The 18,131-nt window shown below is 41.8% G+C and overlaps 1 protein-coding gene across 9 annotated transcripts in view; it reads right to left on the reverse strand.

Moving 5' to 3' along the window:
- The window catches only part of Asph (aspartate beta-hydroxylase), a 192,244-nt gene that overhangs the window by 10,780 nt on the left and 163,333 nt on the right, over positions 1-18,131 (reverse strand). For all 9 annotated transcript variants that reach the window (XM_090338865.1, XM_090338861.1, XM_090338864.1 and 6 more), the window contains 3 exons: positions 2,697-2,832; positions 1,136-1,227; positions 477-610 (listed from right to left, as the gene is read on the reverse strand). In XM_090338865.1, coding sequence (XP_090194991.1) covers positions 477-610; positions 1,136-1,227; positions 2,697-2,832 — 362 coding nt within the window. The remainder of the gene's footprint in view (positions 1-476; positions 611-1,135; positions 1,228-2,696; positions 2,833-18,131) is intronic.

Below are 18,131 nucleotides of genomic sequence, written 5' to 3' on the forward strand. Positions count from 1 at the left end.
GTGTCTGGCCAAGGTCATACGGGAAGAGATGGAAGAGTGGCTATTTGAAAATGGCAGCTGGCTTCTCCAGCCACCATGCTGTCTCCTCTACGGCAAAACAAAAATATCTTGAGTGTTTTCTTCAGGAAGGCAGACTTCTTCCACTTATGAATAACTCAAGTTGCATAGCCAAAAGCACCATACCTCTAAGATATTCAGGACTCAATACATGTGAGCTAATTTGGGATGCAAGCCTGTACACCTAAAGAGAGAAGAAAGAAGGCTCAGCAGCCAGATGGAGAAACGACAAAGGGAAGCAGCCCTGGCACTGGGCAGTATCTCCAGCCTGAAAGGAAGACGAAGAGGCAGTGACACTGGAGAGTCTGGATTTATATCACCCAGCTCCAGGAAGAGCTATGATGCAATTGAACACAGCTTTGTTGTAATGAGCATCCATCCTCAGCAGACCCAGCAGAAGCCATGACAGAGTAACATACTTGGTTTCATTGGCACAGCGGATCTTGCAGCCTTCCTTGGGAATCACCAAGCCCAGATGCATTCGAAGTCTGCAGTTTGTGGGTCCAGTGTGTGGCCACACATGAGTTCCAGGGTGCATGATGGAATATTTGATCTGTGTAGACAACATGGCATGTTATTCATCACCTAACAAGGCTTGGAGGAATTGCTACATTAAAGTGACAGTACAAAATTACTGTCAGTTGGGATGACAGGCTTTTGCAGAGCTCTGGGAATTTATATTCACATTGTTATTCCTTGACAAAGGAACTAAAAATATGCACTCCCATGTTCCACCAAGTGATAAACATTCAACATTTCCCACCCTCACTTTTGACTTTAACTGCATGAAGTTATCTCATTAAAAACTGAGTGACAAAAGCAGCACTCATTGTAACTACAGGAAACAACTGTTTTCTTTGTCAAGGTTGGTTCTCTTTTATTCCTATGTGTGCTCTCTCCAGTAATGAAAATGTTCTTGGTACGGGGGGGGGGGGGGGGTGGGGGGGGGAGGGAAATGGGTACCAAGACATGTGAAAGGGTATCAATGTATGTGAATTAATGCACCTTCTATCTGGCAAATATCATGTAACCCTTTTACTAATTACAATAAAAAAAAAAAAGAAAATGTTCTTGGTACCTGTCCTCGGCGGCATCCTGTGGTCTCTGGGAACTTTTCTAATAAAGCGCAGGTTTTAGGGGCTCCTTTACAGGCATTTTCATTTTTTCTTCCTAGAACAATAAGTGATGTAAATACCATGATATAATTTTGAGTAGCTTAGGGAAAATTAGGTATCATCAAGTTATGTAAAAACAAATTATTATCTCTAATATCTATTTTCATTATGGTTGAATGCTTTTCTATCCTTATACTTATCTGTATATTTCTGCTGTATTAAACTATCCTTTGTTAGCAGAGACTGATTTCTGTTCTATGCTATTTTTTTTTGTAACCTTTTGTTTGCTTGAACTCAGGGACTCAGTGCCATCCCTGAATTTTTGTAGAAGACTAATGCTATGCTCTACCACTTGAGCCACAAATCCACTTCACTTCTGGCTTTTTTTTTTTTTAAGAATGCCTAGTTGGACATAAGAGTGTCCTAAACTTTCTTGGCTGGGCTGTCTGTGACTCTTGATAATCAGATGTGAGCCTCTGAGTAGATAGGATTACAGACATGGGCCACCAGTGTCTAGATTATAGATGCTACTCTAAAGCATTGCCCTAAGAAGTCTTGCTGCTTCCATGAATCATATGGGATATTGATGAACCGAAGTGTCAGAGAAACACTTGAGAGCCAATGGAGTCAATTCACCTCAGTGCTATGCCAAATAGAAATTTGCATGTTTCATATACTGACTGTACGATTCCTTTTGAAAAAAAATGTATTGGACACCCTGAAGGTTAGCTGATCTTTCTTCTGATGGATTTATTAAAAAACACCTATTATTGAAGTTATTCCTCCTATTCCATAGAATTTATGCCAAAAGGAAAGCTCAGACAAAGCATTGTCCTTGACTATACTGACCTTTTTTGTTACAAAAGATACGTAGTTCACGTGATTCGGTTACCAAAGTGAACATGACTTGATATTTCTAAATGAATCAAATAGAGCCTTACAGAGAAGTTAATACACATTGGCAATAGAGACCTTTGCGCTTCATCTGTGTTCCTAGGTTGGGTTAAACTCAAGCAGTATGTTACACATGACCACTTCCTACTTCTGAAGGGCTCGGAAGGTACTTTTGTTTTGTCACTCTTGTGTTACTATTTCCAACATTTCTCACATGTGGTGACATTGCTTTGGCTTACAGCATGTCCCACATCTTTACAGAGGCAAATAAAGCTCAGGGATGTTTATTTTCCAAGATGGTGGGCTTTGGAATTAAACCCATTGGGTAGCATGATGCTAGTAATACCATTTAGCAGGAAAAGCCAAGTAAATGAAAATTGCTAGTTCCCTCTATTCTCTTTCTCTCACAAGATAGAGATCTGAATATAATGTATACACACACATACACACACACACACACACACACACACACACACACACACACACACACACACGTACATACACCAGGTCTAGGTTTCTCAAGCAGTTTTCTTTAAGTCAGAGAATACCAGTTCTGAGAATGTCACCAGAAGAATCTTGTCACATATTTTCTAGGCAGTGATTACAAAGGACAACTAGATTGACACCCACCTTGTTGCCACAGTGTGAATTGACTCCAGTCACCCTTCTCCCGCAGGTTTTCATCTTCAGGCAGGAAAAGGCCCTTGGTTGTGTCTATCACTGCTAGGCCTTCATCACGGATTAATTTCCAGTTTCTTTCTAAAGACTAGAAGAAAGGTTCTGGGTTCACCAAGATAAAATATACCTCTTACAAGATAACACATCTTACCATGACTGTCAGCTTTCATGTTTATTTTTTTAAAGTAATGAGTTTTCAGTTGGGCACCAATGGCTTACACCACTATAATCTAGCAACTCAGGAGGCTGGGCAATCAAGATTGAGGTTCAAAGCCAGCCTGAGCAGAATACTTCTTGAGACTCTCATCTATAATTAACCACAAGAAAGCCTGAAGTGGAGCCGTGGCTCATGTGGTAGAGCACTAGCCTTAAGTAAAAAAGTGAAGCAATAGCATCTAGACTCTGAGTTGAAGCCTCAGGACCAACACACATGCACATACACACACAAATACACACACACATACACACACACAAAAGAAGGCTCTTTTTGATTTACTTAAAAAATCAACTCAGTAGTTGCACAATAATATGCCCATTTTGATAACGAAACCATGTAGGCTCATCTAGATTATTGATGTTAATTATATATACATATACATATATGTATTGTTCTGAACCAAATGTAAACCTCTCATTACAGTGTTTTTTGTTTTGTTTTGTTTTGCCAGTCCTGGGCTTGAACTCAGGGCCTGGGCACTGTCTTTGAACTTCTTTTTGCCCAAGGCTAGCACTCCACTACTGGAGCCACAGCACCACTTCTGTTTTTTTTTTTTTTTTTTTCTGTGCACGTGGTATTGAGGAATTGAATGCTAGGCAAGCATTTTACTGCTAGGCCAAACTTCCGGCCCCAACTGTTCTTTTCTTGGTCTGTAGTGGAGCTTCAACTTAGGGTGTAGGTGCTGTCCCCGAGCTCATGCCTTACACCTTTGAGCCACAGCATTACTTCTGGTTTTCTGGTGGTTCATATGAGATAAGAATCTCACAGACTTTCTGCCCCAGCTGGCTCTGAGCCCCAGGTCTCAGGTCTCAGACTCCTGTGAAAGATTACTGGCCCTTGGCTCAAAACCAAATGTTTTTGGCAGAATAGTTTTAGTCATTTCTAGAAACTTCAGAAAAAATAAATACCTCATAGTTATCTGTTTAAAGGTTTTTCCCAAACGTTGTTTCTTTCCTTCCTTTCTTCTTATCTACCTACCTACTCACCTACCTTCCTCCTTTCCTTTCCTTCTCTTTCTTCACAACCTAACAAAATTGTTGATCTTGTTTATTAGCATTTTACCATAAATTCCATCACCCAAGCTGGAATACAAATCACATAATGATAGGTGCATAGCAGGCTTCTGAGTTATAGTCACTGATTTATTTTTATCTTTACTAGACCTCTTTACAATGATGCCATTGAACATAGTAAATAACAACTTAGGAGACATTGGGAATGCATCAATTGGAACATTTGATACATTACAAACTAGCAAAGCAGAACAAATAAATGTCCCAGTGTTTGGCCCAAATATGTGTCGGCCTTCCCTTCCTCTACTTCTTATATAAGAGGCTGAGTTAGCCTCAGTGAAGTCTTCTGACTGGGGTTGAGCCAGGAATGGCCTGATGGGTGCAGGCAGGGCGGGTGGGAGAGCTCCTGGTATCTTCATCATCTTAGGACCATCTGGGTCAGGGCAGGTGACAATGGAGTGGGAGCCGTGCGGGGGGTTGGGGGGTGGCAAACTCACAGGAGGCACAGCAGCCAGAGCAGCAGCTGACAGGAATTGCCATCATAAACAAAGAATCAAAACAGCTTTCCTATAGTATGGAGGACAGAGAAAGCTGAACAGATAAAGCAAGACAAAGAAATTGATTTTGTAATTGTATTCCTGTGAAATCTACCCATTATTTTGTGTCCCACTTACAACTGCTCCTACTAAGGCTCTTGTTGGACTGGTGGCTGGTCATTTGTTTTTGTCAGGGCTGAGTGCTTCAAATAGTGCCCACAGATATTTATCCAAAATAGGTAGTTTTCATCTAGCAAGTCAAAGACCACATTTCAATAAAGGGATAGTCACATGTCTTTACTTCAGCTCATAGACAGAAGTTGATGACTTTGTCAAGAACCTTAAGATCATGGAGAAGAAAAGGCTGTGTTCATATCTTCCTACCTGAACCTAAATTGCCCACATCCACTGCTGTTACTGTAACTTGTTTAAATTGCCAGCTCAATCTGTTCCATTCTTGTTAAACTGTCACACAGACAAGAAGAGAATTGCCTCACTAATACAGGAAACTATTTTTCAAATGAGGTTCCTGGAGCCTTATAAGGACAAGCTCTTCTCTTTTCTCCCTCTCGGTTTTCTAGAAATTCCTTTCTTTTTCAAGCTGATTTCAGGGACAGGGTGGAAAACTGCTGATCTTTTATTACTAAAATAGAGCACAAAGCCTAAGGGGGAAATGTTAAAGTGATTTCTCCAGCGTGTGTGTGTGTGTGTGTGTGTGTGTGTGTGTGTGTGTGTGTGTGTGTGTTTACATAAGAACAAGTTGCCCTTGAATATGAAATGTCAGTCCTGCTCCCTTCTCCTTGGGAAGTGTTGCCAGAGTATTGGTTTGTAGGTAATGGTGATTTCGTAAAACAAGCAACAAATCATTTTTGCTTTCCCCAGTTCCAGGTAGCACAGATGGGCTGGACCACAGAGTCATGCTGATAGGAGCAAGGTAACACCAAAGTCCCTCTAGGACCTGACTGCACATATCTGTGCTAATATGCCACCAATGTGCTCTGTCCAACCAGTGGTGGCTAATCTGGTCCCCTTGACTGGAGTGACAGATGCCTAGAAAATAGATAAAGATACTTCTAGAAATGCCAGTCAGTGTTCCCAGAGACCTGGCAGTGGGGATGGGGGGGGGGGGTTCAAGGAACTGAGGTGAGCACAGAAGAGCTGCCCTGAATGGGGGCTGTACCATCTAAAGGGCCTTGGGCTAGATGCAACAGAATGGGAAGGAAAAAGCTTGCACACACTTTGATATTTTCAAGAGTTTCTTTTGTTTCTGCTATTACCCAGGGACATAGGACTTCAGCTTTTAAAATTCATTTGCAGCAGTAATTCTCTAGAGAGCTTCTAGCCCTGCAGCCTCAAACTGGGCCTGCATCACTGTCCCCTTTCTTCTTAGGCTTGCAATCCCTTGGGCAGACCAGCTCCTGGTCTTTTCTGGCTCTCCAGGCTGCAGATGGGCATGGGGTCTGGCATGGTGTGGGGCGGGAAGCAGGCACTCTGGATGTGTAACCAACCTAATAAATCCTCTCTTCCTCGCTTACAGTTATATATACATTCCATTCCACGAAAAACCTGATACATATGCTAACCAAGAGCTACATAGATGTTTAGTTATTTCCATCATAAAACAGCCTCTCATTATTTCTCTTGAGTCCAATAATTTTCCATAGAATTTTATAGCTATAAGGAGCCTGGCTGTTGATCTAGTAGAAACTTTCTCTCTTTAGGGATGAAGACATGACTTCAGGAGTGGTTACTGAACTTAAAAGCCCTATCTCAAACACCAAAAAAAACCCACCCTGCTGTCCTTCCCTTGCTCATGCCGAAGACACATGTGTGGGAGACAGTGTGGGACCATACTTAGGCACAAGGACTTCCCACTGTGTTGGGTGTGAGGGTTTTGTTCTTCTGAGGAGCACAAAGAAGCTGTTCAGTCTGCAGCCTCCCATGCAGTGTTTTTCTGAGCATGTGTCCGCTCCAGTATTTTCCAGGGGCTTAGAAAGTTCTGTGCTCCCTGCATGGCACTGGTGTACAAGGCTCAATTCAGACGGTGCAAGTCCTTATCTAGTAGGGGGCAGTGAATATATCCAAAGACAGTAGCAAACAAGCTGGGTAACAGGAAGAAAAATACAAAGATAATAGCAGTCATGGGGTCTAGGCATTCAATGTAGATATTTTTCAATCAAAGTAGAGCCTAGGGAAGTTTTCCAACTTTGAAACAACACACAGGGGTTTTAAGGAGGCATTTCAGATAGGACCTGGAAATGCTATTTCTAATCACATACCTAGGACCACATTCTATAACATTCACAGGTTCTAAAACAATCACACATACACACTGTGTGTGTGCACGTGCGTGTGCGTGTGTGTGTCTTAATCCACTTAGATACTGCAACAAAATATCATGGAGAAACGCCTTGTAAATGGTAACTATTTACTTTGTCCAAGATCAAATATTTGGTAGATTTTGGTGTTGGTAAAAGTCTGTTTCCTGGTTCTTATGTGGTGGCTTCGCTCTTCAACTTCATAAAGTAGAAGGAAACGCGCAATAGGATTGGAAAGCATTAACTCCACTCTTTGAGATCTCTAATCCCTTAGAAACTAATCACCCCCTAATGGCCTACCCTCTCAGTACAATCACTGTGGGAATTTGAAGCTCAATTTATGACTTTGGCTGGGTCACCGATGGTCACAGCATTGTGTGCGGGGTGTGGAGGGGGTGGAAGGGGCAGAAAGGAGAAGACAAATGCTTCCCCTTCAATAATCTGAGAAAGCAAGAAATGATTTCTTTTAAGGATATTCCAAGAGGAACGTGAGCACTTACTGAGCTAAAATGCCTACATTTTCAAAGCCCTCCTTTGAAATATTATTTCTGTGGTCTTAAGTTAATTCATTCGGTATCACTGAGAAGAGAAAGTAACAGTGTTAATATTTTCGCTAGTAGCTGAGAAGGAAGGGCTTCAGTGCACGTTTTTCTATGGGGCAGAGACTAGGAACATGTTTGATTCTATTAGAGCTCAGGCTTTCCTAAGCCCACCATCAGCATTTGTCCTTTTAGATACACCTCAGCTTTGTCCATCATTCTTGTCTTCTACAAATAGATTCTCCATCTCAGTCACAACACCCCTATTCATCATCGAAACCTTTCTTCTATCTAAAAGCCTCATTGTCCAGCCTGCTTGCTCCTCCCACTTTTCTCAAGGTCAAATTAGTCCTCTTTAAAGTTGATTTCTTGCAGAAAGTCTTTGAAGCTGGTGATATAACTGAGATAGAGACTGCTTTTGGCATGTGCAAAAGTACATGCTTCCCCCCCCCCCAAATACACATACACAATAACTTTCTTTTGGGCAGCAAAATAAAAGCTAAAGTGATTCTTAATTATTCTTACTAACACATTTATTTAATGAAAAAGAAATCCATGTATTTTTAAAAGTTAAATATTAAGATCTTATAATAAAAGCAACATTCTTTCTTTCTTTCTGTCTGTCTGTCTGTCTGTCTGTCTCTCCCTCCCTCCCTCCCTCCCTCCCTCCCTCCCTCCATATCTCTCTCTCTCTCTCTCTCTCTCTCTCTCTCTCTCTCTCTCTCTCTCTCTCTCTCTCTCTCTGCCAGACCTGAGTCTTGAACTCAGGGCCTGGACACTGTCTTTGAGCTTTCTCAAGGCTAACACTCTACCACTTCTGTTTTTTTCTGTGTATATGGTACCAAGGAATCAAATCCAGGGCTTCATGCATGCTGGGTAAGCACTCTACCACTAGGCCACACCCCCACCCCCATTCACTTAAATATCTCTATTGTTTAATTGATTACATCTAAATAATATACTCTATCAGTATGTGTGTGTGTATACACACATACTTGAGTGCCAGTGCCAGGACTTTCTGGCCTCCTCACCATGCTTTACTCATGCCTGGTATTCATCATTGGATTTTTATGGTTAATTGGAGATGGAATCTCACCAAATTTTCTGCCTAGGCTAGTTTTGAATCTTGATCATCCAGATCTCAGTCTCCTGATGAACCATTAGCACATAGCTCATTAATTTTAAACAATATCTCTCAACTACTTACCATTTAACAACTCAATATGTCTCTCTCTTTTTCCTCTTTTCCATTCTTGTAATGCACAAACCCATTCACAAATCTCTCATATATCTGGATAAATTCAACTCATACTTTATAATGTTATGACAATGAGTATCACTCAAACTTGAGTTGTGAGCACATTTCATTTCCTCTCCTTGCTGGCTTCATTTTATAATGTCTTTGGCATTATTTCTTTACTACCTCTGGATGTCTGCTATGACATTGTCTCTTTATACCACAGGTTAGTAGCATTAGTCCTCCTTAGTTCAACAATCTGAAGTCTGAAATGCTCTCAGATCTGAAGATCTCCTAGTGATGGCAATTAGAAGTTCTACTCCATGAAACTTCATTGCATTCATAATTAAAAATGACATAAGGCTGGGCTCTAGTGTCTCACATCTGTAATCCTAGTTACTCAAGACTGAGATCTGATGATCACGGTTCAAAGCCAGCCCAGGCAGGAAAGTCTATGAGACTCTTTCCTCCGATTAACCACCAAAATGTCATCAGAAGTGGAGCTGTAGTTACTAGGTGTGAGCACAAAAGCTCAGGGACAGCATGCAGGCCCTGAGTTCAAGACCCAATGCCATCACCAAAAAGAAAAGAACGAAAGATGTGTGCACATGCACACACACACACACACACACACACACACATTCAATTCCTTCCAACCTATGTATGTAGTTGTGTATGAAGCCTAAATGGATTCGGTGTGTTAACATCCTGGTCTCTTTCTCAAGCCCTCTCATTATATATTTGTAAATATGCCAAAAATCCAAAAAGTTTGAAAATGCATCTGGTTTCATTTTGGATAAGACACAGTCAATCTATCTCCTTTGCCAAAAAGTCATATGATTTGTGACTTTTCCATTCCTATCACTCCCCATCCCCACCCCTCCAATCCCCCATCCTAAAAAACAAAACAACAAACAAACCAACACTAGCATGTCAGTGGGAAATGTGCACTGCTGTGAAGTACGTCAGTTGTATGGGCTTCACGGATGTGCCATGACACCTGCCTGGTACTGGGCTTTATAGCTTCCTAACTGTTGGATTCTACTGCTTTTCAAAAAAGACGTTTCTAAAAATATCTGAAGCTGTTTTTATACTGGACTAAAGATTCGTAGAAATAGGTGTTTAGTAAATTTAAGTAATTAGAACTTTCATCACTTTTCTTGTTATCTATGTGATTAATCTTATATTGCAAAATATTTAATTGGTAAAGGTGGCATGTATTCAAAGTATACAACAGGATGACCTTTTCTATGTATAATAATGTGCAACAATTACAAGCACCACCCTGCTTTTGTTTTATGAATACAAGATCTTCTCTTGTAGCTCTGAAACTGTTAGCAAAATTAATTCAAGTTTGCTTCTCCTCCTCCTATTTTCTGTTTCCCCCATAAAAAGGTTTTCTTTTTGTCTGGTTTGTTCTCTGTCCTTCACATAGAAGGGTCTCCTTAATGTTTGGCGGACCGTGAGTGTTAGTCCCAAGCAAATGAATGAGCAATGTGAAATGGCAGGGCATGGCCGGTGAACATATTGCTAAGCCAGTATATAAACTGGGGACTGAGATGTCATCCCTGACTGGCCTGCTCACTGAGGCTAAGCAGGGTCTTGGTTGTTGGTGTTCCTTTTCCAAAAGTCCTTAGTCATTTCTCTGCTTTCTTGAATCAGATATGAAAAGATGATGACATCATTTATCTGTTACCATCTCCTCTGCATACAAGTTCCTGTAGAAGAGGTTTCACATGGGGGCTGTTAAATGCCTACATTCTTTTATTTTTTTATGCTTACCTTCCTTTTTGCTACACAAAATGTAATCCAAGCCCCATGCTAAATTTAGGGGAAAAATTGTTAGCAACCGAAGGCTTTTTTACTAGTTCTTTAAAAGCATCTTTACAAAATCACAGAACTCAAGGCAATGGTGTTTTTATATAACAGATATGCAGTAAAGGGAAGGAGAGCAGCAGGGAAATTAATTGTTCCATTCCTTGTTTTACATTTTGAATTAAGCTGTGCTAATCCATACATTGATTTCTTGTTGCCTCCTGGTCTACACACTGTCCTTGTATTACTTAGCTGACACAGCTCTACTTCTATGAGGTGCTAGATGATGAATAATCAAAATGTGACATAAAGTCACTTTAATTTTGCTCTAATCAAACACATCAAGCTGAGCCTTAGATATTTTTTTCCTGTGGAGAACACAAGCTCCCTCAGACAGTTTTGCATTTAAAAAATGCTAAATATAAGGATAGTGACCAAGAATGGCATTCATTTGTTAGGATTCCATTAACACAGTACCACAGACTATGTCCTCACAGTTCTACAGACTGGAAGTCCAACACCTAGGTGTTGGCCAGCCATTTCTTTTGATAATTCTCTGCTAGCCTAATAAATAGCAATCTTTCCATTGGCACCTGTGTGACTATTTTCTCTGGGTGTTTTCTGGTATTTCTTTTCATAGACCTTAAGACTTACCTCAATGACCTTTATATGACCTCAATGATCTTTATATGTAACTCTCTGTAAAAGCCTTTTCTGAATCCAGTCATTCTGAGGGGCTAGGGGTAAGGGCCTCAAAATACAAATTTTGAGGAGGTTTAATTCAGTCTCTAACACTAAAGGAGATGCAAGACAAAACTAGCTCCAACTAAGAAAGCAAGCAGATGGGAGAGAATTGGGAATAAATTCACATTCATAAGGGGAGCATAAATGTACACAAATAAAATACAAGATGATTATAAAGTATGATGTTTTTTAACATGAGGATAAATAGAGAGTTCAGGATAACACGAGCAAGATCAGGTCTTGGGTAGGATTGGCTATAGGAGAAAGGGCACTGAGAATACACACATACTGGCATTGGAGATTACTGCTGAGATGTTCACAACCTATTTAGGTTGTGACAGAAAAGGGTTAGCCCAGACAAAGGATGTATTGTACCTGAAGTTAGAATGAGTTGATAATAATAGTGCTCCAGTATACTATATAATATATTTTACTTAATGGGTTAAGAATATGCTAGTGGAATTTCATTTTAGGAATTATCTTATTTTTGAGAAACAACCATTATTTTACATTTGAAATTAAATATCTTAATTTTTAGAAATTAAAGCAGTTTGCTTAAATCTCCACGAGTACATGGCTACACTACAGTGTGCTTCACAGTGCACCCCCAAGGCATGTGGGGGTCCAGATGCAAGGAAAGTTTGTGAATTCCGTACAGGCATCACAGCCAACACAATGCTCTCTCAGTAAATCCTCCATGCAATAACTTTAACAAAACTTTTAAGGAAATCAGGAGCATTATAGGAACAGTTTCTCACTGGCCCGCCGCCCTGTGATCACTTCTTTCTAAAGTTTGAACATAAAGATCAAAGGAAGCAGCTGAGTCAGGTGCTGATGGCTCAAACCTGTAATCCTAGCTACTGAGAAGTCTGAGATCTGCAGATGATAGTTCCAAGCTAGCCTGGGCTGAAAGGTCCATGAGATTTTTTTTTTCCAGTCCTGGGGCTTGAACTCAGGGTCTGAGCACTGTCCTTGGGCTTTCTCAAGGCTAGCACTTTACCACTTGAACCACAGCAGCACTGCAGCTTTTTCGGTGTATGTGGTACCAAGGAGTCAAACCCAGGGCTTTTAGGATGCTAGGCAAGCCCTTTACCACTAGGATCCTCCATGAGACTCTTATCTCTCCTTAACCATCAAAACACTGGAAATGATTAATGAACTTAAGTGGGAGAACACCAGCCTTGAGCAAAGAAGCCAAACAAAAATGCAACACTCTGAGTTAAAGCCCTAGTACTGGTACAAAGGAAAGGGCACTCGATATTTTTTATTGTGCAAGGACCATACAAATGAGAAACACAAGAGATGTTTCTTCTGAGCTTGCTGTAGCAAGGGAGGCGGGGATGGTCACTTTGTTTTGGGAGAGTCAAAGGCAAGCAGATGAGGGGAAGGTACTGGAATGGGAAGGAAGGATCCAGGTTCTTCTTGAGTGGAGGCAAAAGGTCCAGGGAAGCTGCAGGTGGCTGCCTAGAAGTGAGGACTCCATGTGACTTGGTAGATGGAGACACTTGGCTTTCTTGGGTTGTTAAGAACAGGGAACTAACTGAAGAAAGCCATCATTTATTAATTAAATATGGTGCAGCTGGTGTGGAATATTACAGAAGTTGTTGCTGAGATTTCTGAATGTGACAGGGCTTTGCAGTCATGGTTCTGCTGTTACATGTAGACTGGCTGTTTTCATTGTATCATTTTAGTCTCTTATTATCTTTGCTGAGAAAAAAAAAGAGATAATGGAACGTATCTAGCCCCGGCTGAAAGAGGTCATGGAGACCCAGAGTTTGCTCTTTTTTAAAGAATGAGAGTGATTTTTTTTCCCCCTGAGATAAAGGACCAAAAACAATCCAGGTAGAAGCATCCAATCTGTAAACGTTAAGAAATCAAGAGACAGAAGGATATTCTTAGAACACAAAAAGTATAATGCCTATGTGCCTTTGATCACATAAAATGATATTTATCAAAATGAACTCCAGAAAATAGAAACAAGAGCATTTTTTCTTTGCTGATATTTTTCTTTTCTTCCCTTTTCTCTCTGTCTTTGGGAGGGTGAAGAGGGGCAATGCAAGTGCAAATGCAGTGGTGGTACTCACTCGACACTATATTGAAAATAAAGTATAGAATTTGAGGGTAGGGATGGGAGAAAAAACCTGGGAGAAAGCAAAAGAAGGCATGGCATTGTGCAAGAAGAAATGTACCTGACTTATATAACTGTAACCCCCTCTGTTCATCACCCTAATAATAACATAAGGAAAAAAAAAAACCTGTCTTTGGACCTGGTATTTGAAATGTCCTGTTGCATTAAAAGCCATAGAAAAAGTGAAAAGAAAAAAAAGAAAGAAAGACAAATGAGACACCTGTCTCTCATATACTAGATCATAGGCAGGTAGGCTGGCATCCTTCAAGGAAGGTAAATGGAGATATAGATGCCGGCTCCCCTCCTATCCATACAAATTGAACAGTCCTCCAAGAAGAAACCACAAATCCCCTCATGGAAAGGGGCTGAAAGGTCTGTGTATATAAAAATACAGGCCATGCATAAATAAGCAAATGGCTTGACAAACAGATACAAACCCCATGCACGTGGGTGCATTTAAAACATTAAACTACATATACATGAAGATGCAGATCATGAACTATCAGATCAAACATTTTAGAACCCTAAAAGGAGTACAACCTATACGTTGAGTCTGCAATTACTCCAAAATACCGAACACTGCGCGTTCCTAAAGAAGGTCAGAGGAAAAACTAATTTGTAGACATATTTTTATGCTGACAACTGCTGAAACTAATTTTGTTTAGAGTAGGAGACTATCAAAGATTTTATTTAGTTGTTGCTCTGTTGTAATTGGAATCAAATGCCATTCTAAACAACACAATTCATAGGGTTCACTTCTAAGCAGCATATAGACACCTCCAATGTGCTGGGTTTTCTTCTGCTTTGGTTTTGTTCCCTCTCTTTGTAGAAGAGGGAACTGAAGTAATTATTTGTAATTTAGAGATTAAAAAAACCTCTCTGAAGTTGAGACTTGCCCCAAGTGTCAGATGAGAGCAGATCTAATCTGCCTCTAATTGTAGAGCCCTTTCTAAAAGGTTCACCTTTCAGTCACATAATCATCAAATTCTGAATCCCATCATGTTTTGTCATAACCTTTCAGGAAGGGATCATTTGAACTCCAAAAGCTTCAAGTTAGATTTAGAAAAATAAGAGCCAAGTATTGCATGAATGTTAAAACATTGCTTTTGGCACTTCTTTATACTTGTGTCACTTTTATATAAAATTGCAAACCCTCTTAATTTGTAGTTAATTCTACTGCAAGTCTGACATCTTTGTTCCTTTCTCAATCCATTTCACATTCAAAAGCAATTCACTGAAAACATCTAAATATTTAATCAGATAGAAATGTGAAACCACTAACGGCCTTATTTATAAATCCTATTTTTGTCCAGGTGATGTTTTTCATTCACACTGGATTTCTTAATGAATAAAAGCTATAGTGTAGGAGAGAGTGATGGAATGCCACATCCCTGGCCCAGAATGGCCGACTACCTCTCCAGCTGAATAACACTGCAAAATGAAGACGAAAGGCAAACCTATCTGACATGGCCTATGTTTACATGCGAGCTGCTGCTCTGGAAAGCTTAGAATGAAGTGAAAGTTTTTCTTTTTGTTTTCATGTTGTTCTATTTCCTTTTCCTATATCTACGTAGTGGAAAATACAAGTACAAAGGGGACATTTTAAACTATGATGTTATTTGCTCTTGGCTGTTCATTTTCAATACACCACAGTGGTGTCTCTGGGTGGATATTTATACCTAAATCAGCCACAGAGTTGCATGGATCAAAGAGCACATCTCAAAAAGAGGACAGCAAAACCTGTTAAGGTATGATTACCTTTCTCTAACTACTAGAGATAATCTCTATTTCCAAATCCATTTTTCTGTTTCCATTTTTTTGTTAAATATCTCCAAGGCATTTAGCATTTTGGTATTTTTGATTTGGGCAGCAACCTACTCTATTTTAATGAAAATAAACCCCCAAGAGTAAATTCCACTAGAATATTTTTTGTACTATCTTTCACAGAGTTTCACACACTTCATTCAGTGCCAGAGCTGCCCGTTTATCAGCTACACAATGAAGACGAGTGACAATGCCACTGAAGGAAAGACAGCACAGGGCTGTTCTACTAAGCACTTATCCATGCCTCCAGGCCACTGCATACTCCATCCCTCAGGAACATAGTGGCAATAACTTGAATAAAAGCATGCTATCCCTATCAGTGAAGGGCTAGAAGTATAATTAGTTTGCAACTATTTTGGCCAATCATGGCAGCTACCAGTTCTGAAGAGTTCCCATTAAGACGTCAGTGGCTGAGCTGGACAATAATTCTAGTTACTCAGGAGCTTGAAATCTGAGCAGGTTAGGCATCCCTACAAAAAGCTGTAAGTGAAGCTGTAGTTCAAGAGGGAGAGTGCTAGCTTGAGCAAAAATGTGCAGGGACAGCATCCAGGCCCTGAGTTCAAGCCCCAGGAACAGTGCAAAACAAAAGCAACAACAACAACAAAATCAATGAGGAGATGATGATCCTTAGTAGTCAGAGCTATAATTTGGAAATGGAGGAATACTTTAATATGCAAGCATCTGTGATGCAGGCAGGAGAATTCCCCTGTCTTCTATGACAATCGATTATTAACAAGACTTGTTGCTGGACACTGATGGCTCACAGCTATTCAGAAGCTAGAGATCAGGAAGATCACAATTCAAGCACAATTTAGGCAAAAATCCCACCTTAACCAATAAAAAGTTGAGTATGGTGGTGTAAGTCATGAAAAGCATGAGTATGAAAATCACAACTGGAAGGAAGATGGCGCCGAGACAATAGGGACGCTGCCTTACTTTCTCTGAAAAAAAGAGAGAACCAGGGAGTCCCACGAGCCAACTTTCTAAAGAAATCCACGACAACAAACTCAAAAAGCAACGGAGAAGGACTCAAACCGGAAAAGAAATCCAGATAAAGCTCACATCCAACTTTCTCAAAGAATTCGGAACGCGAGGACCCCTCCCCCACCTCTCGCCCAAAGCCGCAGAAAGCCCCGAAAAGCTGTAGCTGGTGCCCGACCAAGCCACGAAAAGAGGCTTGAGCGGGCGCCGGCCCCACGCGGGGAAAGCGGGGGCGGGCACCGGCTCTAACCCACGAAAAGCGGCGGCAGTGGAGGGCACCGAGCTGGGAGCCCCACGGCTGCAGAAACCAGCACAGAACCGGGCCAGCGAACGGCGGAAGCAGCAGAACCCAGACACGGAACCAGAACAGCAAGCAGCAGAACCCAGACGCAGAACACAGGCGGCGGAGGAGACCCGAGGGGAGTGAAAGACTCCCCACCACCGTGGAGCACCCGCAGACGGACGCAGAGGTGTGAGTAATACAGCGCACCCCCAAACACATCGGGAAAGCAGAGCGGGTGCCAAGCAATAGAACTTAACTCAGACCCCAACACCCCGCCCGAGAAAGACTGGCGGGAGCAGGGGGGCAAGGAATTTAGAATCCTGTCCCTCCCCTCAACTGCCCCCTCCCTCAGGCCATTGACTGGAAATTGACAGGCGGGCTACCCATAAGACCCAGCACCCCACCAAGGGAGGCGGGGCTGTCCCAACTCCCACCCGCCCAACGGGCTCAAGCCCCAGCCCTCTGACTGGAGACTGACAAGTGGGCGGACCCTAAGACTTAGCACCCCACCAGGGGAGACATAGCTATCCCAGCTCCCACCCGCCCACCAGGCTCCTCACCCAGGCCACTGGATCTGGAGAGTGGAGGACTTTGGGACCGTGCCTTACAACAGAGGGTAGGGGGTGCGGGTAAATAGGAGCCAGCATCTGCCCCCCCTCAATTCTCGAGAGGGGCACCCTCCAGCTGGGAATCCTGAGCAAGACACCACCGAGGCCCCCCCCCCCCCCCACAGTCACAGACTCTGACAAAGCAGTGGAAACACAGCAGGGATCTGAAGGGCCAACCAGCAGCCAAGCTCCCCTTCTGAGAATCAAAAAGGCGCGGCTCCGCCCTTGGAGCCCACGCCCCCAGCTGGGCCCCCCCTCTGGGAACAGAGGGGCCTCCTGCTGGTCCTGCTGAGAGCTCTGAAACTCTCAATCCCCAGACCCTTGGCTTGGGGCCGCCCCTGAAGCAGCACAGGAAAACGTCCCCCAACCTCGCTCAGACGGAAGCTCGCAGATCCATCCCATGGTCCACTGTGAGGCCACTGGTTGGGCTAAGAGCTAGTCGCGCAGCAACTCATAAGTTTTATTCTAATACTTTCCAAACTTTGTACTCAAATACTCTACCTACTTACCCCCTGACCTTTCTCATTCTATTTTTCTATCTCTGGACCTCTGCTCCTCTTTCAACCCTTATGCTGCATGGACCTACACTTGATGGCTGTTGAGCAGCATTGTATATCTAGGTGTTTAATTATCCTCTAGGTTCAGAGGGACTTAAAGACAATAGAGATTGGATTGAGAGGCTTATTGTTTTGGATATAAATCGCTTAACAGTGAATAATTAGACTAGTCAGTAACTGCACGAAAAGAAAGAGTGATAACACCAATCAAAACTTGTGAACATCTAGAGTCTGCCAGCTACAGAGGTCTAGGTTGGTTATATCTGAAAAACTATAATCGTGTTTAGTATTAATCTTGCTCCCATTTTCAAATGGGCAGAACAAGAAACACAAGAAAAATGTCAAATCAAGAAACAACACCTCCCACCTCCCCCACCCAATGTAAACAGCCAATGGAACAGTCACTGGCAAACCTAGAGGAGAGTCTTCCAAGTGCTGTACAAATGCAATTGATAAACATCATTAATGAAAAATGTGAAAATATAAAGAAAGAGATAAGGGAGGAAGCCATATCTGAACAAGAGGAAACCATAAACAAGGTGATAAGTGAAAAAGAAGGAGCCATAAAGGAAGCCATAATAAAGGCT

Source organism: Megascapheus bottae, chromosome 9 (assembly GCF_031878675.1).
Source record: "Megascapheus bottae isolate mThoBot1 chromosome 9, mThoBot2.hap1, whole genome shotgun sequence".
NCBI classification, from domain to species: Eukaryota; Metazoa; Chordata; class Mammalia; order Rodentia; family Geomyidae; genus Megascapheus; species Megascapheus bottae.